Here is a 24068-nt window from a genome sequence, read left to right as displayed (position 1 = left end):
CCATAATCCCTGTGACGCAGGCCCCGCCTGGGCGAGCGGGACTGAGGGGCGTGGAGAAGACTCTCCCCGCCCCTGGGTGCTCATCCCTCTCCACCTGACGGTTCTGACTCGGGCTGCTCTCTCGAAGGCTGGTTCTCTGCAAACATAGAGAAACCATTTGCTCTTTATCAAGATTTCCGGGAGCAAATAGTGTCCTTCAAAGCTGGTGCTATTTCAGAGGAGAAATTTGCATTTTATTGGCAAATCCATCTGGGAGGGGGAGGATGCATTCGGTCGATGTGAAATAATTACCTCCCGTTCTTTTGTGTGCAACGCTAAACTTTTATGCCTCTCTCAGATGTTTTTTTAATGGCTTTTTCTCGCCTTGACAACCGTAAATATTTCATACACATTGGGCTGCTTAATGCTATGCAGAAGATTCTTCTGCATAAGAGGGGTTGGGGCGGGGTGGGGAGGGTCGTGGCCCCCCCGCAACAGAGCCAGGAGGTTGCTCACCCGCCTGGGGATTCCACAGGTGGGGATGAGCAACGCAGATGGAGGTAGACCAGCTGGATCGTTGTAGTCTGACTTTTCCTACTGATTAGATCACAAACTTCTAGACGTTGAACCCCCAGACAGTGGGGGTGTAGGTCTCGGTCTGGGAGACCTGGTCTCAGAGCCAGCAGGCCCAAGGTCTAGAGGTCGAAAGACCTTTCTGTGCCAGCCCAGCGGGCAGGCAGGAGTTGTCCCTCCCAATCTGCTTCTTTGGGCCATGTGGGCTTCAACTGATTAGATGAGGCCCACCCGAGCTGCATGACCGGGAGTCAGAGATCAGGCAGAAACACCCTCACAGACATCCCCAAGTACTTTTGGGGGCAGATGTGTGGGCTGTTGTGGCTCCATCCAGATGACACCTAAAATTAACCATCGTATCTGCTTTCAGGCCCTCTGGGTCTAGAGCCAGAAGTGGACTCCTGGACAGGATGGTAGCTCTGTCCTAAGGCGCTCGGAACCTTCTCCCACTGCGGCTGTGCCAGCAGACGCTCCTGGCAGCAGCGCTCGGCCTGCTGTGGTCCCCAGTCCCACCAGCTCTTACTTGTCTCTGATGCCGATGGCCCGCTGACGGGCGTGGGAGCCGTGTGCCCCTGAGGGTTGGGCTGGAACCACAGAATGAGCTGCCCAGCTGCCACCTAAGTGACACTGGGTCATAGGCTTCATGTTGCCCGGCAGACCCTTCTGTCTGCACCCCTCAGAGCCAGCAGGCTTGGCCCCCAGCTCCGCAGGGCGCCGCGTGGACCTCCCACCTGGGCCCCGCCCCTCTGTCCCTGTCCTTGTCCTAGGTCCACGCTCGGAAGCCGGGGTCCCAGATGGGTGGTCCCTGGAAGAGCATTGTCCTCCCTGAAGCTTCCAGCCCTGTCTGTCTCTGCAGATGCTGGGGGGCGGGCTGCCCCTGGGGGTGTGGACCGTCGCCTCAGCCCCAGGCCTCCCATGTGGGGTGCTGGCAGCCCTGCCCACCTGGTTCTGACCCAGGTCTTTCCGGGGACCTCCTGCCTGGCCTTTTCGCTTGAGCCCGCTGATCTGGAGGGCCTGCACTGGGACCATCCCCCGTAGGTGTCGATCCTGGCAGGCCGGAGTTTTTCCTGCCCACCCGAAGTCTGGTGAGGAGCTTCGTGCACTTTCTGGAGGCGCCACTTCCCCTTGCTTCTGGGGTACGGCTCGTGTCTAATCAGAAGGACGGGGCTCCCGGGCGTGCCTGATAGGAACACAGGACACGCGGCTGGGGGTTCCAGGTGCCAGCTCGCCGAGCACCCCGCAGCTGTGCCGGTGGTCCCTGTGGGGCCTTTTGGGCCGAGACACACTCTCCTGTGGGTTCTCCTGGGACAAGAGCTGCATCTCATGACACGGCCAGGGGCTCTGGGGGCGAGGGTGGTGCTTGATTCTGAGGGTCTGGGGGCCCACGGGTGCTGGGGCTGCTGTTTTAGGAGTCGTAACTGATCCCATTTGTGGCCACGGAGGTGGGGGGCTGGAGGACATCTAGCTAAGCAGAGGAAGTCACACTGGGAGACAAGCCGTGTGATCTCACCCACGTGTGGAATCTAGAGGCCCAAACCTGCAGGAAGAGAGGTCAGACTCGTGGTTCCCAGGGTCGGAGGACCAAGGCAGATGGGGAACCGGTCGTGGAGGCGTGGCGTTTGGTCCGGTGCCTGCCGTACAGTGCGCTGGCAAGTTGCCACGAGAGGAGATCCCAAAAGCTCTCATCATGGGGAAAGAAGATTTTTGTCACTGTCCGAGGTGACAGATGCTGACTGACCTCATGGTGGTCTTCCCACCCTCTGCGTACATCGAGTCGTTATTCCGTCGAGCCTCTTAAACTCCCACAGGTTGTGTGTCTGTTAGAGCTGAATACAGCTGAAGGGAGACGGACGCCTCCTGCTTTAAAACTGGGGCGAGGGGGTGTGTGCGCGGCACGGCCGTCAGTGGTGGGGACGTGCGAACGGCCCGTCTCTGCCCCTGACGTGTGAACGCCGGGTCTTCTCTTGCAGGTGGCGATCATCGCGGGCAACTTCGAGCTGGCCGAGTACATCAAGAACCACAAGGAGACCGACATCGGTGAGTGGGCTGTGGGGGACGGGCTCTGCCTGGAGGGAGACGCTCCCCGCCTTCTGTAATCCTCCCGCGGCTGGCTCGGGGACCGCGGTTAGCAAAACCCGACCGAGAGCGTGGCCCTGGCCACTTGGCCAAGTCCGTTCTCACGTAGCCGTCACTCACAGCACGCGGCCCACGCAGGCACTGCCGTGCACCTGCTCAGCCGGACGAATCTGCAGCTTGTGTCCGTGGGTTGTCTGGAAGGTTCTGTCCCACTTAAGCTAAGACACGGGAGCTAGATGAGGCGCAGCGGAGACACCCCCATCTCTGAGCTGATCCTCTGCCCCGCGGAGGTGCTCATGACCCTTCCCCTTTCTAGTACCCCTTGTGCCAACCAGGAGGGCTGTGTCTGGGGCTCCGCCTCTGCCCTATCGCCCACCCGGCGGCTGGGCGCAGCCCTGCATCCCCGAAGAGCCCACCGGCCTGTTTCCGCCGGCGCCGGGCTGGCACAGGACCTGCAGCGGGGAGCAGTCCCAGTGGACCAGCAGTGGTGAGCTTTCGGACTCGGCGCCAATCCGCCCTTCGGAGAGGCGGCCGACGGCATCTGTGTCTTATGCCTGTGCCCCTCATGAGTGTTGGCTGCCGCCGGCGAGGGTGACCACGTGTCTGGCTGTCGAGTCTTGCCGTGTTCGGTGTGTGGCTGGTTCCCGCCCGGAGTCTGAGACCCGCACGAGGGTGTGGAACCAGATGCTTCGCTTGCGTCCTCCAGCGCCCCGAGCGGGGCACCCGGGGCTCCCGAGGGCCCGCGATGCCGACATGGTCCCTCCCGTGAGGCAGGGCAAACTGTGGTGTTGCCCTGAGACCTGGGCCTCCACCCTGGCCGCATAGCTGCTCTGCGAGCACATCGTAAAGACTGACGATGTCAGGCCTGCCATGCCCCGTAGGGACAGGGCCGAGCCCGCTCGGTGCCCGCTGCTCTCTTCCCTCCGTGTTCCCACCGCAAGAGGCCAGCGCGGTGCAGTGGGGTCGTCTTGAGGCCTGAGAGTCTCAGCTGCTGGGCCCGCGGCCCAGGACGGGCAGGGAGCGTGTGCGGGCCCCGCGCCACCACCACAGGGATTGCGGGGGGCCCTCCCAGCCTCCAGAGCCGCGCGGTCTGGGGTGGTAGCGAGCCCAGGGCTGCCCTCCTTGCTGCTCCGAGCTCGGGCCTCGATGGGGCTGCACGGTGGAAGGGGGCGTGGGGCGGTGGCCAGAGAGACCAAGCTGCTCGTACAAAGAGGAGGGAGATTGTGGGTGTTTCGTCCGGTCTGAGGTACCCTGAGCTTTCGTGCATGGATGCAGGCGGCTCTGGACCAACGGACGGTTTCTTCTCTCGCATCACAAACGGAGTACCTGTGGGCTGAGTGAACACGTTTCAGTCGCTGCTCAGCCGTCCGGACCCAGGACTTTTACTACAAAGGGCAGCCCCTCCTGAGTCGTGGGGGCACTGACCGTAGTGTGGCTTCCCTGTCTTATGGGGCCAGGACCGAGGTCTGTACCTTCCCAGACCACCTCGTGGCCCGTGAAGATGCGGGACCAGCTTCTATGGTCCACTGAGGCAGGACTGGACGCCCCTCGACCTGCCTTGCCGGCTTTTCTGCTGTGTGGCCCAAAGAGGTGTGTGCTTCGCAGGCCCCTCCAGGACCTCCAGGGAGGGAAGGAAGGAGGCGCATGTCCTCGGAGTCTCCTGACCAAGGGTCTCACCGACCTGGCAGACTGGCCCCAGAACACACAAATGTGCACATGGACACCCTCACGCACTGATTCCTGGAGCCCGTCCGTCTGTCCTCAAGCCCTGATTCAGCCCTGTGTTCACTGACCCTCCGCCCTGGGGCAGCCCTTGCTCCTGGAAGGGCGCAGATGCCTTGTGTGGGGGAGTCTGGGAAGGTCAGAACCTCATGTTCGCTGGAGGGCGGATCCCATGTGGGAGGGTAGGTGCCGTGTGTGCTGGGGTCGAGGAGGGACAGCACCCTACACCATGCAGAAGGATATGCCCAGGAAGGCTTACAGCTCGGGGTATGCAAGCTGACCCCCCCCCACTCAGAGGGCGGACGTCCTGTTTTAGGCAGAGCTTCTACAGGCCCCCGTCCTCACCTAACGCCCAGAACAAGCGCCCATCTGAGGGCCTGATGGTTTCCTCCCCACGTCCTGATCCCTCCTCGACGTCCACAGTCTGCCCTGACCCCTTGTTCTGTCCACTGCCAGAGCTCAGCCCCAGGATTGTGGGGTAGCCGCTCTCCAGGACAGGGACCCGGAGCAGGAGGGACAGAGGACATGTGGGGTGTAGAGTCACCTCCACAAGGTCGCCCTGGGGGAGGCCAGGCCCTGAGACCCGAGAGGGGCCCCGGTGCCTTCCTGGCTGGGGACATCCTGTGTCCCGAAGGAAGCCATCTGCTTCCTGCTATAGGAGGGCATCCTTTTCCCTCTGTGGTTTCACACGCTGTGCTGTGCTCGAACCTCCTGAGAACGTCCCTGTGGTGCTTGAACCAGCCGGTCCCCGAGATGCCACCCCCATCACCCCTCGGTCACTTCTTCCCATGACGACTCCATCAGGCACCTTCTCCCTGGGCCAGTCTGGGCATGGAGAGACCTTGGTCCGTCCAAGGCTGGCCTGTTAGGTTGTGTGGACCCCCGCCCCGGGTTCCCAAGTGAATGTCCCCTACAGACCTGATGGCCCCTTCCAGAGCGGGACAGGCTACCAGCCAGTGGCCTCCTCGTGGGAGAAGGTGCGTGACTTCAGAAGAGCAGACTCTTCCCGCACTTCCCCTCTGGGATTGTTGCATCTGCCCGCTCCTCCGTGTCCTGGCCCCGTGCCACCCTGGCTGCTTCTTGGTCCCCCACCCCCCAGTGCGTCTTCAGGCTGCTGGCAGCCCATCCCCAGGACAGAGCTTAGGACCACCCCATTCCTGTTCCTGATGAGTCATCAGCCAAAGCTTCTGGGTTCCCCGGCGCCCAGCCGCAGGTGCCCAGCCTCGGAGGGCAGAGGTCCAGAGTTTCCCCTCAGGGAGCCCAACTCCGGGACCCAGGGTGGCCTCTGCGGGCACCGTCTCATATCCTGCAGCCTGCTGAGGCTGGGTGTCCAAGCACCACCCCACCTCTGCTTCTCAGGATCCCTCGTCCCCGGCAGGCTGATTCAGAACGTGAGGATGGGCCACATGCTTGTGTCCTGGGGCCATCGTCAAGAGATGCCCGCCTCCACTCCAGAGGCCAGACGTGCAGAGTCGAGATGTCGGCAGGGTCGGCCCATCCTGGCCTCCCGCCGACTCTGGTGTAGCCTGGCCTTGCCCGCGTGGCTCCCGTCCTGGGACGGCTGCATGTGGCCCGCTGTCTGCATCCACACCCCCCTCCTTTCTCAGAGAAGGCACCGGGCTACCCTAGCCTCAAGAGCCTGCCCTAAATCCAGGATGCTCTCGACTTGAGATCCTCAGACCGATCCAGGGATTAGGATGAAGACGTGTCTTTGGGACCACATCAGCCACCGTCAAGGGCCCTCACGTGGTCACGTATCGGTCTCTTGAGACTGTGTCGTCTGCACAGCCAAGTGGCGTCAGCCTTCCGCAGCGCTGGCACGTAGTAGGGCTTCAGTAAGTGCCTGTTGAGTGAATGGCCCCTCACTGCCTGTGTCCCCTTTCCAAGCTCTCTCCTCCGCGTCTCCTCTTGAAATAAAAACCTGCTTTCCCGGCAGCTGGCCACAGGTGTCTGGGAGCAGAGCGCATGATACGGGCCCGCGAGCTCGTGGACTGGAGTGTTTGCCACGTGTTGTACCGTTTGCTCCTCCCGTGTGTGGCAGAGCCCACAGGGCACGGGCAGAGCAGGCGTGGGCAGCGGCTTGCCCAGGGCAGTGTTCTCGGGCCTTTCACCGGGTCGCTCTAGAGCCACGCTGGGCTGGGGGTCCCTGGTGTGCTGTTGGTGAGGTCCTGTGGCCCCGTGGTCTCCGGCTCCAGCTTCTGTGGCTCGGCTCCCCAACCCCCATCCTCAAGACCTGTGAGGGTGCTGTCAGTTAGTCCAGGTCAAGGCCACCCTTCTGTCTGCTCCTGGTCTCTGCGGTGGCAGGTGGCCCACGCCGGAGGGCTTCAGCCTGTGCCCACGCGCCCTCCGTTTATTCCCGTCCGCCTCCAGAAACGTGGCGGGGGTGCTGGAGAGAACAGGACGGGGCTGTGTTTCCCCTTTGTGATCTGCATTAAATCATGATTTATAAGCTACCCTGCGGTGTGAGAAACATTGGAAGACGGGGATATGTGTCCTAAACTTGAGGCCGGTGGCCCTCACCTCTGGGTCAGGACCCGCCGGCGATGCTAACGCGCAGAGTTTAGTTGATCAGACATTTCGTGGGGCTGGGACACCACTTAGGAGCCCCAGCACCACGGGTCAGGACTCGGGACGGAGGAGATGAGGGTAAGCCTCCCCTTTGTGCGCTCCGTGTTGGGCTGCTTGTCAGAAGGGAAATACGGTGGAAGGATCCCCAGATTCCCAGCTGGGGTCAGCGGGGAGGCAGGGTGTCAGGTCGCCTTCGATGCTGCGAGAAGAGCAAACTGCAGCACAAAACATCTTCCTGACTCGCCTGGTCGGCGAGACCTTCCTCAAAAAGCCCCTTTAAACCATCACGTAGCCCGCGGACAGAGAGCGGCGGATCCTTTGTTTTCCGGATGCCACCATGATAGCAGGGCCCTTGGGACACCCTGATGCGGCTTTCAGGGAAGACCGGAAACAGGCTGAAAAGCAGTGAGGTGACCAACGGGCCCTCCGAGGTCGGTAGCATCCGGAAATGGACCCAGAGTGCCTGTGGGTGTACGTCGGTCCCTTTAAAGGAGAGATCTTGTCGGGAAACCTGCTCACTGCCCGGCCGGCGTGCCCGCTGCTCTCAGCGGATCGCTGTGGCTCTTTTATTGTTCCTTTCTTTCTGAACTTTCTTCGTCTTTTAAAAAAATTAAACGCAACCTCCATTTGGTGGTTTTATTTGCCAGCGCCGAGAAAGTGAGGGTTTCCCAGCCACCGCAAGCAGCAAAGTTAATCCCTGCCATGGAGCCCACGAGCCCACCGGGGTCTTCCAGGCTTGGCCAGCGCGGCAGGCACGATGGCTTCTGTGGGATGGTGGTCCCCGCGGCGAGGTTGCCGGGGACCTGGTGTCCGAAACAGTTGTGCCAGCATGAAGCGTGTGGCAGCTGAGAAGCTTTGCACTGGGACAACCTATCTTTCCCAGGGTTGGTGGTTTTGTGTTCTGTCCGGCTTTGCGGGGAGAGGCTCTGTCTGGTGCGCTGAGTGGCATGGGTTGTTCCTCTTCTGCTGAACAAGGTTTGTTTTCATTCATCTTGTCCTTCCGCAGCTACAGAGAGAGAAGCGAGGGGCTTCTGTTTTCGAGAGCAGGCACACGGGGCTGGTGTGTGCGTCTGTGTCTGGCGAGCCGACGCAGGGCGACTTGGTTACCGTTGCTAGGTTTCGAGACCGCGTGTCCCTGCTTGCGCTGCTGACATGCATAGGTGATGGGCGGCTGGGGGGTGTTTTCAAACCGATTTCTGAATGTGATGTTAGTTGGGGGGGTGTTGTAAGAGGATGTAAAACCCACGCTGGTCTTTTATTTAAAAAAATAATAATAATAGCCCCTTCGGCAGATCTCACCTGCTGTGAAATAAATCAGATTTGATTCAAAAGAAGCTTCATGACTAAAATGTGCCACTTACCGTGAACGAGACCCAGGGTCCCCTCTGGGTTTGCCCAGGGGCCCGGCAGGTCCTGGGGAGAAGCCCGGATCGGGCAGGCTGGGCTCGGCCGTGCCGAGTGTCCCCGTTACAGCCGGCAGGGAGAGCCTTCTCCGGGAAGCCAGGCTGCTGTGTGAGCTGGAATGAGGGGGGATCCCACAGTTGTCTGGACCCCCAGAGCAAGGTGCGGAGGGAGGGAGACATGGTGAAGCCCCAGCAGAGTGTGGCCTGAGCAGACGTGAGCTCCCGGCTGCCGTCACCCGCCACGCTGACTCTGTTCCTGTGCCTCTGGCCTCTCTGGGGCCGAGGGAGCAGCCACACAGCATGTGTCGTCGGGACTCCCTCCTGGCACCGAGCTGCGGGCCACATGGGTCTTGCTCCAGGCTGATGGCTGTCCCTCCCTTCCCCCCTGCGCAGGGCTTGCCGCTGCGGTACTCCCCCCTCCCCCGCCCCGCTCCGCTGTGCGCCCCTCCCGCGAGAAGTGTTATCCCCAGATCCCAACACGGAGCGGACAGGCTGGGACACGCGCTAAGGGGACACCCTGTTGGGGACGGCCACAGTTCCCTGTGGGTTCTGCTGGGATGGGGTTTTTCCCGTGGCCAACTTCTGGCACCGCTGTTCGGGGAAGTGGACGTGGGCATCCTCTGGCCTCCGGTCTGTCCCAAAGGCTGTATTCTCCTGGAACCCAGGGACACTTGTCTTTGTCCTGGAGAGGTGCCACAGTGGTGCAAAGCCTTGATGTCCTGTGACCTGCATGTTTCCCTGTGTGCTGTCTTTGTGGCCTGTGGGCCGTCCTGGGGCTCACCTGCATCCCCCCGTCCCCAGCAGGTTCTTGGCGAGCTCAGGCATGCTGCAGGCCTCGGAGTGGGGCCTGCGGGTGGCCGGGCCCGGGGCTGGGTCCTGCCGTGGTCACTGCCCGCAGAGGCCCCGGCTGTGCTGTCCCACACGCAGTGGACAGGTGTGGCTGCGGGACAGTGTGTCCCACGAGAGGTCCCGGCAGACCCTCCCACCTGCCCATGCGTCCGCTCCTTCCCGCCCCCTGGGTTGAACTGTCCCCCAAACCTGAGCCTCTCCTGGTTCTTCACCGCTTCGCCAGGGGCAGCTTGGGTCCCTAGGGCAGAGCCCCTCCCCCATCCCCCCCAGCAGCAGGGTGGGAGCCGCAGGCCCTCAGCCACAGAGGTGCTGAAAAATCCCTCTCCATGTCAGCACAGCCTCGTCCCCTGGTTCCCGACCACATCAGGCCTCCAGCCCCTCCGGTAGCGAGTGCCACGTCTCATCGTGGGACATTTGTAGATGATGCGATCTGACACGCCCGCATCACTTATAGCTATCGGCGTGACACTCGGCATCTTGCAAGAGGGGCGTGAGGCAGAGCAGAGGGGGCAGCCCCGTGGTCTGTGCTCCCGTGAGTGGGCGTCCTGAGGTGGGGAGACGTCTGGGTGACGTTGCGGAGAAAACGCGAGGCGTGCTTTCTGTCGTGGGTGAGGCCGCGCTCCCACTAAGCCGGCGAGTGTGAAAACCACACCCAAGTGTTCCACGTGGGAGCCCCTCCCGAAGCTAGTGCGCCCTATGAACAGGCCTTATGTCTGCGTGAGCGTCTGGTGGACTAGACGAGTCCCCGGAGACCCCTGGGAGGACCCCTCCATCCTGCAGGAACTAGGCCTGTGCCTGGCCCTAAGCGGGAAGCTCCTCCCCGACCCCAAGTGCCCGCTGCCGGGCCCCTCCCGTGCTCCCCGGTTCTCACTGGGCACTAAACAAGGGCTCCGGGGCCCTCTGCCATGTCTGCGTGCACCGCCCCCGGAGGCGTGCTGCATGGGAGGTGTGCCCCTTCTGCCCTGGGCTGGGGTGCCCGTCCCTGCTGGCCTGCTCCTCCCCCCGGGGCCCCCAGACAGCCCCCCAGACAGCCCCCCGACCCTGCTCACACTTTCTTCCGTCTGCAGCTGTGCCCCTGCTGTGGGCCCCAGAGAGGTGAGCGGGGCCCCGGAGCCGCTGGCTTTGCCGCTCCGTCCTGCTCCCCGAAGCCCTGCGTGGCCTCCTCCTCCCTCCCCTGACCCCTTAGCCTCTTGGTCTGGGTTTGGCTCTTTGCCACACCGTGCCATTCTCCACCCGCCAAGACCATGCTTCTGATGGAGGCCTCAGGCACGAACCTGGGGTCAGCGGGAACAGGACTCTGTCCTAGGTTCCCTGCTGATGGAGAAGGTCTATGCCTGTGGGAGGGCCGGGATGGGGCTGAAGTCCCCATGAGGGGACACTAAATCCCAACAGACTGTAGAGTCTGCATGAGAGTCTGGATGGCTTCCTGGAGGAGGAGGCAATGGGTGACAAGAACAGCTAATGCAGTTTCAGGGACCGCTGATGCCCAGGTTGCCCTCTGTGCCTGTTATGGGACCACAGAGACGGCCCTGCTGGAAGGGGCACTGACAATGTCCCCAGTTCACAGATGAGGAGAACAAGGTTTCCAGCGCCCTGGAACGGGTCCCGTGTTGGGGCAGAGGCAGTAACAAGGAGCTGGGGTTTGGACTGAGGCCCCTGGTCACAGAGCCACCCTTTCTGTGTGATGCTGTCCTGAGCCCCTGTGCCTCTCATAGCCACCTGTCGTGCCCAGGTCCCCCCGAGGCGTCAGACAAGCCTGTCCCCCAGCACACCTGCTCTCGTCCCTGTTGGAGTACGGTTCTCCAGACATGGGGGTTGAGCAGGAGCTCCCCTCCCGTGCGCCCCAGCGCTGGGCCATCAGCACCCAGCCCAGAGGAGGCCCTCCCATGGGTGAGCCACCACCGCCTCGAGCAGGACCCTGGGGATGCCTGTTCTGCCTTCTGCCCCAGTGCCCTTGGCTGACATTACCAGCAGGTTCTGGGTTCTGCCCGTCCGGCCCAGACCCACCTCCACACCGCCGAGCCCAGTTGCCCCAGCCCCGCTGTGCGTCCTGTAGAAGCTCGGTGTCCAGCTCCTACGGGAGTCTGCAGCAGTGGTTCCAAGACCTTCCGAGGGGAGCAGCCTGGGGCCACTGCCATGTTCGTCTTTCTCTCTGAGCCCTTTTGTCCAGGAAGACCAGTGTCCCCGTGCTCTGAGAGGAGCAGTCATCTGTGGCTTATAGGATGCAGAATAGGAGGGCTCCCCCGCTCCCCCACAGGCCCGCACATCCCCTGGGCTTCCCAGCTCTGCCCACGGAGGCTCCCTTGCACACTGGAACTCAACCTTTCCTCCCCCTCCTCATTCTCTCGCGCGCCCCTGGCCTGTCCTGAGCTCCCATCCTTGGTGTGTCCCTCTGGGGGTGGGGGGGCCACTTTGAGGTTTTCAAAATTCTGCTTTGCAATGAGGAATTCAGTGCATTTGGACAAAGGAGCCGGTGTGGCTGAGCGAGGTCTAGAGCCCCGGAACTCTGCGCGCCCGTCACCTCACCGCTCGCAGAGAGAGTCTGGGGGGTTTCCCGAAGAGAGGACAGTTGGCTCCTTGGACGTTAGCCACTGTTGTAGGATGTGTCTCCACCCCCAGCCTTCTTGGTGAAAGCTCTAGAATCCCGAAGGTGTTTTTAGAAGGAATTGTGTTCTGGGGGTGACAGTTGGTGACCCCAGGGGAACCCGGACTGAGTGTGAAGGAACCCAGCATTGCCTGTCAGGCCGCCCCGTGGATTCTGCAGCTCCCCTGAGCCCGAGCAGCACCGGGGCATGCGCTGCTCGGCCAGACACTGGTCAGCACGTCCCCACGCTGGCCTGGTGGGAAGGCACTGGATCCGAGGGGCAGGGCTCTTATGGGGCAGCTCTTCCCACCTCGTGGGGACAAAGAACCTAAAACCCAGAGTGCCCAGGCCCCGCTAAGACTGCGTCCACTTCAGGTGACTGGTGGGGAGCCCTACAAGTGCTCTGGTTCTCCAGCTTCTCTTTCCCCAACCCCTTCCGTGCAGGCCGGACAGCGGCTGTGCCATCTGCTTACTGGGCCTGTGTTCCCGCTGCGCCCTTCCCAGAGCACCTTTACCCCCGACTCCCCACCTTTCCTTGAAGAGCCGTGCGGTTCTTCCACTGGCATTCCTTACCACCGCCCCCACCCTGCCCCAGGAGCCTGGGCCATCCCGTTCCTTTCCTCAGTCAGAGTAGTGGCTCGTTTCCCAGAAATTGGGGTGCACTGTTTATCCCCTCGGCTGGATGGGGCGCTCTGGACCCCAGGCTCTGTGTCCTCCCTGCCCCCACACCCGGCGCTCCCCGCTCTGGGACCGTGGGTTTTACTGGAGGGCCACACACTGGGCACTTAGTAAGGAAGGACGGGACAGGCGGAAACCCCTGCGAGAAACTCCGGGGGGGCGGCAGCGTCACCAATGTCTGCCTACCCCCCAGATGCCAGAACGTCTTTTACCTTCCCAGCGAGAGCGCGGGGACGCTTTTGGGCCCCACGGCGGCCCCTCCCCTGTGACCTTCGGCGGTGGCATCTCTGAACCGTGGCAGGACCCCTCACGAGGCCTGGGTTCGGCCAGTGTCCCGAAGCCAGGAGGCAGCGTCCCTACCTGGCGTCCGGCCGAGGACCCTATTAGCTCTCGGGGAGCCTGGCCCTTAGGGAAGGGCACGCACCCCAAGGAGTTCTCATTGTCGTTGCGTAGAGTGACAGCAGCAAACAGAGTCCGGAGATGGTCGTAGAAATCTTAATTTTCGTTAACACACCAGGGCAGCCGGGTCGTAGAACCTCAGAATAAAGCATTTAGCCAAGCGCCAGAAGGACCCACGTTCCTGTCTCCCAACCTGGCATCTGTCCAGATCTCACCAGCCCCTTCAGACATGAGCCACGGCTGCATTCAGGGCTCAGGTTTGGTGAGGGCTGAGCCCGGAGGGAAGTCGGCGTTCCCTCCCGAAGGCTTCATGGGATGCGAGTGTCTGAGCCCCATCAGGGAGCTGAGCCCTGGGACAACGTCGCGGGTGGTACTCGGCTGAATGCAGCAAAGGTTTCTATTCTGGTTTCCAATAAGCATAAGTGGAAAGACTTTGCGGAGGGTTTTAGGCAGAGAAAGAAGGATTCGTACACGTGTGCGCACCAGTGCTGCCGATTTTAGCCGAGCCGGAAGGGACCCATCGAGGAGCTTAAGCAGCAGCGGGTGACGGAAGGAAGGCAGGAGAAGATGGAGCCCTCTGGTCTCAGCTTGCCCGGTGATGAGGCTTAGGTCCTCTCCAGCTGGGTCCAGGCACAAAACGTAGACACTGATGGACACTCCTGTGTCTGAGGCCACTGGCTGACTGGCAAGGCCACCAAGAAGGGGGCACCTCCAGGGAAAGCACAGGAAAGAGCCCCAGACCCTGGGGAGGTCCATCGGGGTCTCCTGAGGTGAAGCTGGGAAGGCATCGGAGGGCAAAGCTTGTGACCCGAAGGGGCAGCATCCCACCAGAGCTGGGGCAAGGAGCCCAGACCCTCCCCTGCAGAGCAGGGCCGTGCGGTCGTCCTGCAGCTGGCAGGAGGGAGCAGAAGGACGGGTGACAAAGGCTGGCGGACGCGGTAGACGGACGCGGTAGACGGCTGCTCGAGGAATTGCTCTCGGGCATCTCGGCAGCTTACCCAGGGTCACGCCCTGCCCGCGGGTGTGAGGTCGGGGTTCGGGCACAGGTGTCCTGCTTCTGGCCTGTGCATCCTGTGTTCTGCTTTCACGCACAACCGTCCAGCTAAGAGAAGACCGATTTGACGGGGATGTGCTCCAGAGGGGAAACATTTTAAGAAATCCGCCTTTTGCTCCTTTTGTTAGGAATTACCAGTATTCTCTTCGGTGCATGGTATAGAAATTGAAATACTGCTGAGGAGGAGATAAGATTGTGCAGCCGGGGGCAGGCACGCGGTATTTGGTCATTTCCCGCCGGGGGCCACGCTGGTTCCGGCTGTTAGGATCGCGCTGGGTTCTGAGCCGCTCAGCCTTCCAGACGGCCTGCAGACAGACGGCTTTCCTTCTTGCGCCAAGAGCTGCTACTGGGAGCGGGGAGGGTCCGGGTCCTTCTGGGTGTCTTCAGGGCCTGGGGAGCGACAGCTTTGGTCCGTGTCTAGACGTACCAAGCTAAGAGGCAGTCAGGGTGTGAGGGTGGCCACCGGAACTGGGTGACCCGCCTCTAGACGTGGTCTTCACTGGTTTGTCTCAGATGTCCCCGCGGTCGCACAGACTTGGGGCTGGCTGTGGCTGGAAACAAGGTCACGGGTGAACCGCCTAGCAGAGCCTGGCGTGGGGCGGGCATCCTGTGGGCGGTGAGCGAGACCTCCAGGCGTATGTATTCCTCCTTCTGCCAAAAGCAACCTTCGTGTTGAAGCCACGCCTCCCGCCCCCCGTGGACTGTGCCGCCTCTCTGCTGGCCGGCCCGTGTCGTGGAGGCCCGTGTGCGAGGACTGGCCTGTGTCTCGGAGGACTGTGTGTGAGCACGCTGGCGCAGGCCACAGTGCTGGGAACTACCCTGTTCTCTCTTCTCCCCGGGGTGGCCATGTAGAATCCTAATCCCATGAGATACGGATGAGCAGCGGCAGAGCCGTTCATGAGCCGGCGGAGGCGGGGAAATCGGGAGCGTCTCTGCATTGGGTTTGCTCCTTTACAGGAAGCGAGGCTGCTGCAGGCTCTGCCCTCCGTCGGGAAAAGAGAGATGCCCCAGGCGGCTCTGCCCGGCGGCTCTCGGGGACCAGCCCCTGCCGCCTCCCCTGAGCCACTGGCTGAAGCGCTGGGGATCCTGTCCGCCTTTGGCCTTGAACCCTGCTTGTCCGCCTCCGCGTTTTGCTCCCATTAGCAGTGGCTCCCGCCATTGCGTCCTCCTGTCTCTGAGCAGACACCGTCCCCGAGAGCCTTGTCAGCTGTTGGCACGCGTTCCTCCTTCTGGTGCTCACCACTTTTGTCAGAGAATGTGAACGTGTTCGAGGCAAATTTTATCAAACTCATTTAAAAGTAAAGCTCGTGGCTTCGTGTCTCAGAATAGTGGCTGACGGGTGGGATCCCACGGTTGCCATGGCAACCGCTCTTTGTCTGGGGAGCCGGGCATTCTCCTGGGAAGTGGGTCGGTCCAGACTGCAGCTTTCACCTGACTCGGGGGCTCCCCATTCAGTGGACATGGGGGTGGTCCCCGCTTCTCTCCTTTCTGTGGGCGCCGGTGACCCCCTCCAGCCTTCCTAACGGCTTGGGCTGAACGGGGTGTGTGGAGTTAAGGCGTATGCAGGGGGCACCAGCAATGGGGCTGTGCCCACCCTGCCCCGAGGAGTGGGGTTTTCAGGGTCTCATGGGTTCCTCCTGTTCGGTAAACCAGGAGGTCCCAAGCTCTTTGCCAGCCCCAGGCGTGGCCCCCGCTGCCAGCACCGAGCAGAGGAGCTTCGTGACTGTTCGCAGGCACGAGGTGACAGTTGCTCCCAACCACCTTTAGCTGGCCAGACTGGGAATGGAGGGGTCATCCGCAGATGGCATGAGGCAGGGGTCTCTCCTCTCTCCGTGCGGCCATATGGCATGCGGTGCCCTGCGTGCCCTTCCAGGAAGGACCCTGGTCCCCCCTCCTCCTCCGCACGCTGCCCCCCACAGCCTCTCCCGTGTCCCTCCTCACCACACTCATATCTGTTCTCCCCTCCCCCCGTGCCCGTCCCCGCCGCTAACTGTCACAGTGCCCATGCTCTCTCCCCTCCCCACGCACAGAACCCGTCAGCCGACCTGACGGCCTGCAGACAGACGCGCGATCCGTACCCTCGATTCGGAAAAGGATTTCAAAAGCAAAAGCTTTTTCATAATTCATGGGCCGTCAGACGTGACCTGAACGATTTGAATCTATTTATAGTCTTTATTTATCCTACTTAGTGCGATCAAGCCCGTGTCCCCTGCAGGAGTCCTCGTGGGACTGGTTACAGGACCCTTCAAGGCCCACTGACTGCATGAGGCCCCACGCACCCCTGCCCCGTGTTCCTGCCGCAAAGGCAGGCCACTCGAGAGCACCGGCACAGCCCCGGCCCCCTGGCTTTCCGAGACGGTGCCGGGCTCTGCGTTCCTTCAATGAACGAAAGGTTCTGCACCTGAAAATCACCCCGGGTCTACCTCTTCCGTGTTGCAAAGGGTCCTTTCACGGTGGTGCTGCCGGCGGGATGGAAGCATCTTTGCTGTGATCATTAATGGGAATCTTACGCAGAATTGCAGATGCCTTCAGAGCATCTTCCAGTCACGTTCAGGCAAGGACTTACCTCTGTGAGGGCGTGTCCCCAGCCCTCTCCTGCCCCCACGCGGCCCCCGTTCCCACTAACCCCACAGGGCCCCAGGAGCGGCCGGAGTGGCCTGGCTTTGCCATCGTTGGGGATTCTTTTCTTCCGAGCAGGTGCGCGTTGTATTTACTCCTACGTCCCTTTGCCTGTCTCTTCCTGCCTCACTCATCCGGCAAGCATGTTGGGGGTGCAGCGGGGTGCGGCTGGGGGGCACAGGGGTGAGGCTGCCAGGTCTCACAGCCTTCGTGAGGGACAGACATGGACTCGGTGTGAGAAGGGTGTCCCCGGAGAGTTGGACCCTGGCATCTCAGCAAGGGGTTGCGTGGCTGCCCGGGGGCCTGCTGTGTCCGTGTGCCGCTCTCTGTCCGGCCCCCTCCTCCACACCCCTGCTTGCAGAACTCTCCCGTCAGCCCTGCTTGGAGCCTCGGACCTCAGACCACTTCCCGCCCCAAGGAAGGACTCTGCTCACGAGCACGTGCGGAGCCCCGGGGGCCGGGCAGGTGGGGCACCTCCAAGGAATCCCGCGTCCCGCGGCCTGGCTGGACAGTGAGGTCTGCCCAGAGCTCCCGTCTTCACAGCGCACTGGCCGTGACCGGGGTGAGCCACCTGATCTTGGCAGCCTGATGGGGGCGGATAACCGCAGGCCGGTGCTTCCCCTGCCCCCAAACCTGCAGGCACGGGTCCCAGGGATTCCTGCTGCTCTAGAGGCCGGGGCTAGGCTGTGGGGTTCTGTAGCGTGTGGGTCAGCTGCCATCCACACACTAAGGAGTGGGGCTCCTTTGCTTGGTGCTTCGGGGGACTTAAACCACAGGCGTTTATTCTCTGTGTGGTCCTGGAGGGCAAAGTCCAGGATGTAGGTGTGGGCAGGGCGAGTTCCTCCCCCCCGTGTCCTCACAGGGTGGTCCCTCCGTGCGTATCTGTGTCCTGATGTCCTCTTCATTAAGGACCCCAGTCACATGGGATCAGGGTCCCTCAGTGACCTCATGTTACCTTAATCACCTCCATAAAGGCCCCGTCTCCAAATATGGCCACATTTGTAGCTTCTGGGGATTAGGGGTTTAGTGGATAAACTCCAGGGGGACACAGTTCAGCCGGTCATGCTTGATGCCCACCTGGCCTCGGCCTCTGCCTTTGGGAGGCCCCCACCCTGGCTGGCAGCCCCGGGGCGCCGGCCCCTAGGGTCCGAGTCAGGCAGCTTTGTGGAAGCGGCCCCCATCCTGATGTGACGACCCAGACCCAGACTTGGCACAGGTCGTTGCTGTGAGGTTTCCCTTGTCCTCCGGGTGTGTCGATGGCACCCACACAACCAGGGGCGGGCACAGCATGCAGCTCCCCGCATAGGCTCCGGGCACGGACCCTGGAGCCCATTTTCTCAGTTCGCATCTTGGCTCTGCCGTTGACGGGCTGTGTGACTCTAGACAAGTTCCTTAAGCTCTCTATTGCCTTCTTTGTATCACAGGGATAAATGTCAGTCTTTCAGCTGGTTGTGTTTGTGGTGAGGATTACCTGCTGGCTTGATGCCGTGGTGCCAGAGGGAGTTGACGTTGTTCGAGTTTTATCTCGGCTTCATAGAGGCAGAAACTGAGTTTGGGGAGTTTACGTGACTTGGCTGACTTGTTGTACAGGTGCAGGGTGGGGGCCCAGGTTTGTCTGAGAATAGAGAGTAACGCAGTGGGTCATGTGTGCACATCCTCCCGACCCCGAGCAGGTGGGATCCTCCCGAGAGCCCCACCCTCTCCCCTCCCCTCTCCCCGCCACTCCCCTGCAAGGCTGCGGCCAGTCCGTTGAAACTGAAAACCCAGTCTTCACGGGGGAGGGAGAGCTCCTCCTGTTCTGCTTCCTCTTAGTGTCATTGGTGAGGTTACCAGACGCGAGGGAGTGGACATGGCCTGGGTGGTCCCAGGGCACACTCCAGCTGCTTTCCACTCAGCCGATCGCCCCACAGAGACACGGATCGGCTTCCAGTGAGGCCGTAGCGGCTGGTAGAACTCAGTGCTGACAAGCCCGCCAGTGCGGGAAACCCAGACAGATGACCAGCCGTCTAACCCCTTAAGCCCGCTGGCCAGGTCCCTGGGGTGCTGGTGCTCTGCACTCGGTGCCCCTCCTGGGAGATGTCACGGAGGTATAGGCGATGAGGTCCAAGTCGCAGAATGTCGTCACGGAATAGAGACCCTGCTGCTGAGTGGACATGACCAGTGGGTGTCCGGCTGGCCCTGCGCTGGGTGGCACGGACTGTCCTCCAAGCGACCCGGGCAGCATTTATGACCCGTGGGCCATGAACGAGCAGCCTGGTGGCTCTGTGTCCCGCTCCGGCCTCCGCCGGCTCGTGCCCCTCCTGCAGCTGGGCGCTCACGGCCGCCCTCCTGTCCCTCCACGGCTGGAATCCTGGCCCAGCGCCCAGAGCCTGCTCTCAGCTCTGCCTCCCACATGGAGAACCCCACCCCCCTGGTATTCTCCACCTGTTCTGGATTCTACCTGGAAAGCAGGTCCCTGCACTCTGCCCCTCCCCCTCCCAGGTCCCTTCCTGTCCAGGCAGCACTGGAACACAGACTGGGACCCGACGTCAGCCACCTCGTCCCCTGCAGGGTCTGGGAGCGTGCAGGTGGGGAGCCCCTTCCCCGTGCCCGCCCCTCCCGTCGAGCGCACGTGGTCGGGTTCAGGTCCCTCGGGGCCACACGCTCCCGCTTCCCCTCGGGGGGGGGTCCCACAGGCCATTACTCACATGGCCTCTGGCTTCCCTGAGACCCAGCTCCCAGCGTCTGTATCTCCGGGAGGAGCCAGGGCGAGAGCAGGAGAGGGAACCCCAGCAAGGCTGCCAATGGGCCCTTCTTCCCGACCTAGAGACGCCCCCGGGCTGGCTCCTGCAGCACCTCTTCCCCAGGGCAGGGGGGCCTGTTGCCTGCATGGTCGTCCCCTGTGCAGTGGGAGGCCGCAGGCCCTGGGACCACCTCCGAGAAGGTTTCCCTGAGGATGCGCCATGGGGTCCCCCAGGGTCAACAGTCCTGCCCACTGGAGCGCGAGTCCCCCAGCTCTGCAGGTGTCGTGGCCTCCCTGGCAGCACGGAACTCAGCCCTCGCCCTGTGAGCGAGTTCCTGTCACAGGCCAGAGCCCCAGACTGCCCAGTTGGAGCTGGCCGTCCCCGAGGAAGGAGTCAGAGGGTCATTGTGCAGGAAAAGAGGACATTAGGCGGAGGTGGAAGGGATGAATGGCGTGGGGCCATGTGCCTCGCCACGTTGGCCCAGAGTGCCGACCCTGGCTAGTGGGAGCAGCTTGGGGGCTCCGCTCTCCCCTCCCAGGGGGCACACTGTCCTTTGGGCGAGAGCTGTGTGCTGAGTCGTGCCCGGCAGCTGGGCTCACACTCTGCCAGCAAGACCCACAAAATCTCCGGCAGAAACAGGTCTTCAGTAACAGTCACATTGTCCCATGTGTTTGTGGCCTTGTTTGGCTCTGGCTCCTTGCAGGAACTGTAAGACAAGTCATTCTTGCTGAAACGCCACTTGTGATTTTGTGGTCCCCCATGTGCCTGCGGCGCGCTCCCCAGATCTGTCCGGCAACGGCAGACCTGGGTGTGTGCACTACGGACGAGTGCAGCAGGTGCCGTTGGGGAAATCAGCAGACAGGACGCCTCCAGTCGCTTCGTAGCCAAATGTTCCTTCCTGCATGGTTCCCGGTCTGGTTGCCCGCCTTGGTCTGGCCGCGGGTCTGGCGACCCTGTGGCAGCCTCAGCCTTGGAGTGCAAACTATGCAGTTTCCAAACTGAGGGCTGGGGCTCCTGCCCGCCTCCTCTGTCTCCGCTCCTGCAAAGCCTTCTCTCCCCAGCTGGTGCCGGAAAGAAGCCACGGGATGTATTCCCAGGTCGAATTCTGCTCCTGCTTTCCAGGTAGCAGGAAGCAGCGGCTCTGCTGTCCGGGGTCAGTGCCAGGGTTTCGCCAGGACGGTGTAGACCGGAGGCGTCTGGTGCCCAGGCCGCACCCTTGGGATGTGTGCAGCAGAGGCGAATCCGGGAGGCGGGGGCCACCCAGGCCCTTCCGACAGGGCCCAGGATTTGTGTCGAGTGTGCTGACCGCTGCAGGAGCCCAGGGACCGTGGGGAACCTGCCTGCCGCACCCCCGTAGCCGCAGAGACAGAGCCGGGGTGAAGCAGCTGCTGCTGGCGGAGCTGCGCTGAGACGGGGACCACGGATCCTCGGGGGCGGGGCGGCCCCTGGCCCAGGGCAGCTGCTCAGGTTCCGAGAATGAACGAGCAAGGGAGTGAGCTCGGCGCACTCTGGGGCGCATTGGGAGAGACCGTGACCCGGTTCTGAGCTGGAAGAAAATCCCTTCTCGTCCAGCCGCGTTGGGAGGCTGTGCCGGCCGTCTCCAAGGGGCTTGGGGGCATGCCTAAAGATGCGCCCTGTCCTCCCCAGTGTCCCCACCTGTGGCTGAGGCAGGCAGAGCTGTGGGGGAGCAACAAGCCCCCCAGGGAGCAGGTGGCCGGCCAGGCACAGGACGGGGCACGGCAGGTCATTTAGGAGCGCCCCGAGTTCCACAAGCCATGAAGCTGAGCGGAAAGGGGGCTCAGGAGGAGAGGAAGCCCCGGGACTTTCTGCTCCAGCAGCTTCCAGCCACGGTCCCTGCGTGCACAGCTCCCCGTGTGGCTGGGAGGTCCTTCGCTTTTTCAGTGGGGTTTTAGTTGTCTTACTGGTTACTTTTTTTGAAGATGATAAAGTAGCAAATTAATTCTAACGCACTTATTCCCTTCTGTTTATTGTATTTATATGAGTCCTTTCCATTCAGTTTGTTTAAATTATTTTAATAAGTTATTCTCATCGAAATTAAAAATAAAAAGCAAGACATTTGCAGAGGAGTGAACTGGGGCACTTGCTACATTGTTAACAGGGACATGGGGACGGGGACAGCAGCTGGGGGTAGAAATGCCAGACTTTGGGAAAGGTAGGGCTCCCACTCAAGACCTCACCTTTGCTGGGTGGCCTGGCGCGGTCACTAAGTGTCGGGAACACAAACTCTGCGGGGTCGTGGGGGAGCGAGGGAGCCCCTCCTCCGAGCTGGGCGTGATGCAGGCAGCCCCCGGACAACGTCTGTGCTTCCTCAGGGAGGGCCACCCCAGCACGCGCAGCCGCCGCCTGAGTTCACTTACTTGCAGATAAAGTAGTCACACAGGCCGCGGTGCTCTCCCTGTGTCCCTTCGGAACAGGGACGTCCGTGGACGCGCACTGTAGCGTCTTCATCGTTGAGATGTCCAGTTCGGCGCCCACCTTCCTGTTTCTTGGGGTCCTGCACGCCCGCCCTGGGATTAGAATTAAATCTCCCGGGGCGCCTGAGGGGGGTCTGTGGTCAGACACCCCAGCCGTCCCCTGCCTCTCAGGGGCCGCACAGGGGGTTGTCCTCACTCAGCTGCCATAGCAGAGAACCCTAGGTGGGGTGGCTTACAACCAGAAGCCTCCTCTCCGCTCCGGAGACCGGGGGCTCGAGCTCGGGTGCCGTCGCGGTCCGGCTGTCTTCCTGACGTGCACACGACGGACCTCCTAATAAGGGGGCCACATCCATTCATGAGGGCTGGACTCTCAGGGCCGCATCACCTTCAGAAGCCCCGTCTCCAGAGACCATCCTAACGGGACTGGGGTTTCAAGGCAGGGATCTGGGGGAACACGGTCAGCTCCTTGCAGGGACAGAGACCCTCCCCTGCGCAGCTGGCTGTACCTTGAGAATTCCCCAGGTCACGGGCGGCCTTGCCCAGGACACTTCTCCTCGAGCTCAGCTCGCTCACCTGATGGCGAGGACGGGGGGCCGGGGCCACTGTCCCTTCACCTTGCCGAGCACACGGTGGCCATCCCCAAAGTCTGCAAACGTGCACGTGCTCAAGACATTCTGCAGCCTGGTTCTTTCTTACCGTCGTCTGCGTTTCGGGTTTTACCCCGACAAGGCCTGTCTTCCCCGTCTTCCTCCCCGCTCTCCCCCCCAACCCCCACTCTCCCCGCATCCCCAGTTCTGCACGTGGCAGGAGTCCCAGCAGCGTTGCCACAGCAACAGAGCTTTTACTTTCCCAGCGCGGCGGGCCCCTTGGAGGTACCTGTCCCCTGGGCCTTCTCTGGGATGAAAGCCGGAGGGCGGTGGTGATGTCTGGACGTGATGTTGGCCTTGCTGGGGTGCCAGGACGGGGCGAGGGTGGGAGGCGGTGCCTCTTCCCTGTGGTTCCGGACGTTACTTGTGAGGGCTGCCCGCGCAAAGTACCACAGACGGACACAGCACACACGTCCGTCCGCAGTCCTGGGGGCTGGAAGTCCGTGATGTGGGTGTCCGCAGGGCTGGGTCCTCCTGAGGCTGGCGAGGACGGGCCGATTCCACGCTGGTGCTTGGCTTGCAAGGTCGTCCTCTCTCTGCGTATCTGTCCACGTCTAGATCTCCTTTCCTTGCAAGGACATCTGTCGTACTAGATGAAGGCCCACTTTCATGAGCATGTCTTAACTTGGCTACCTTCCTACACCCTTCCTTAACGTGGACCCTATGTCCAAACAGGGTCACATCCTGAGATGCCGGGGGTAGGGTGCCAACATATGAATTTGGGGAAGGATACAGTTCAGTGCGTAGAGCTCCCGATGATTAGGACTGAGAGGCTAAAACGGGTGTTTGATGCCTCTTCCCCGTGGCCAGAGCCAGAACAGGCGGGTGTCTGAAGGGAGCTCTCGGGTCAGGTCACTGTGTTTCCACCTGCCTGACTCCCTGAAGACTCACTGGGACCCTGAAAATGAGGCCGTGACTTTGGAGCAGGTGGATTAGCCCCAGAGGAAAGGAAAAGCCCCAAGAACTTAAGCTTTGGTAGCACGTGTGTGTGTTGGGGTGGGGGTTCTCTGGAGGTCGGGGGACAGGACGGAGGACGCTCACAGCGCTCGGTGGGTCAGCCTGGGGCCACACCATGTGCAGGGGCACCTGGGCAAGCAGCACCGGTGGACCCAGGGCCTGGATCGGCTGAGGCAGGGACCGGGAAGGGCATCACCTATGGACTGTGTCCCAGTGGGCGGCTGACCACAGGCCACGCCCTCTTGACCCAGACCTCCATCACCTACATCAGTCCGCAAAAGATCTGTTTGCTTTTGTGTTGAAAATGTCACTTTTTGCATCTACCTTGCGTGTTCCTGTCGGATTTATCCCTGGGGTGTGACCGCATTCAGGGTTCTTCTGGGATTTCCTTGGGCTGAAAAAGCCGCAGTCAAGCATCTCCGCCCGGTGTTCTGGGAGTCGGGAAGCGGCCTCTGCCTGCCTGTCATGGTCCCGAGCCAGTGGCTTGTCTCCCGCTGCATCTGGAGTCCTAAGGGTGGGGTCTGAGCACAGTCAGCTCCATGCCCCCGTTCCTCACCCGCTCACTGCACGGGAACTGGCCCCCGGCCCTGTTGTTCTTGGACCGTGAAGCTGTGTGTGCACTCACTTCTGGATTCTGACCTCTGGTGCATCAGACGCCAGCCGCTGCACCCAGCTACCCACCCGGCCCCTCCGACAGGGTCCCACAGGCTTCTTACGCTGTGTGACTAATACCAAAGTCCCCAGCTTCCCAAGCACAGGATTTCTCTCTCTTTCCAATGTCCCAAGCAGGAAAACCAAGTGT

The 24068-nt window shown here is 61.8% G+C and overlaps 1 protein-coding gene across 10 annotated transcripts in view; it reads left to right on the top strand.

Annotated features, from left to right (window-relative positions):
• Positions 1-24068, top strand: part of SHANK2 (SH3 and multiple ankyrin repeat domains 2) — a 453117-nt gene that overhangs the window by 137378 nt on the left and 291671 nt on the right. For 8 of the 10 annotated variants that reach the window (XM_059150585.1, XM_059150583.1, XM_059150584.1 and 5 more), the window contains 2 exons: positions 2523-2589; positions 2945-3115. In XM_059150585.1, the coding sequence (XP_059006568.1) occupies positions 2523-2589; positions 2945-3115 (238 nt within the window). The remainder of the gene's footprint in view (positions 1-2522; positions 2590-2944; positions 3116-24068) is intronic. The other 2 variants (XM_059150591.1, XM_059150606.1) reach the window with 1 other exon arrangement.

The sequence above is a fragment of the Mustela lutreola genome, chromosome 1 (genome assembly GCF_030435805.1).
Source record: "Mustela lutreola isolate mMusLut2 chromosome 1, mMusLut2.pri, whole genome shotgun sequence".
NCBI classification, from domain to species: Eukaryota; Metazoa; Chordata; class Mammalia; order Carnivora; family Mustelidae; genus Mustela; species Mustela lutreola.
This window is presented reverse-complemented; position numbering and strand designations above follow the sequence as displayed.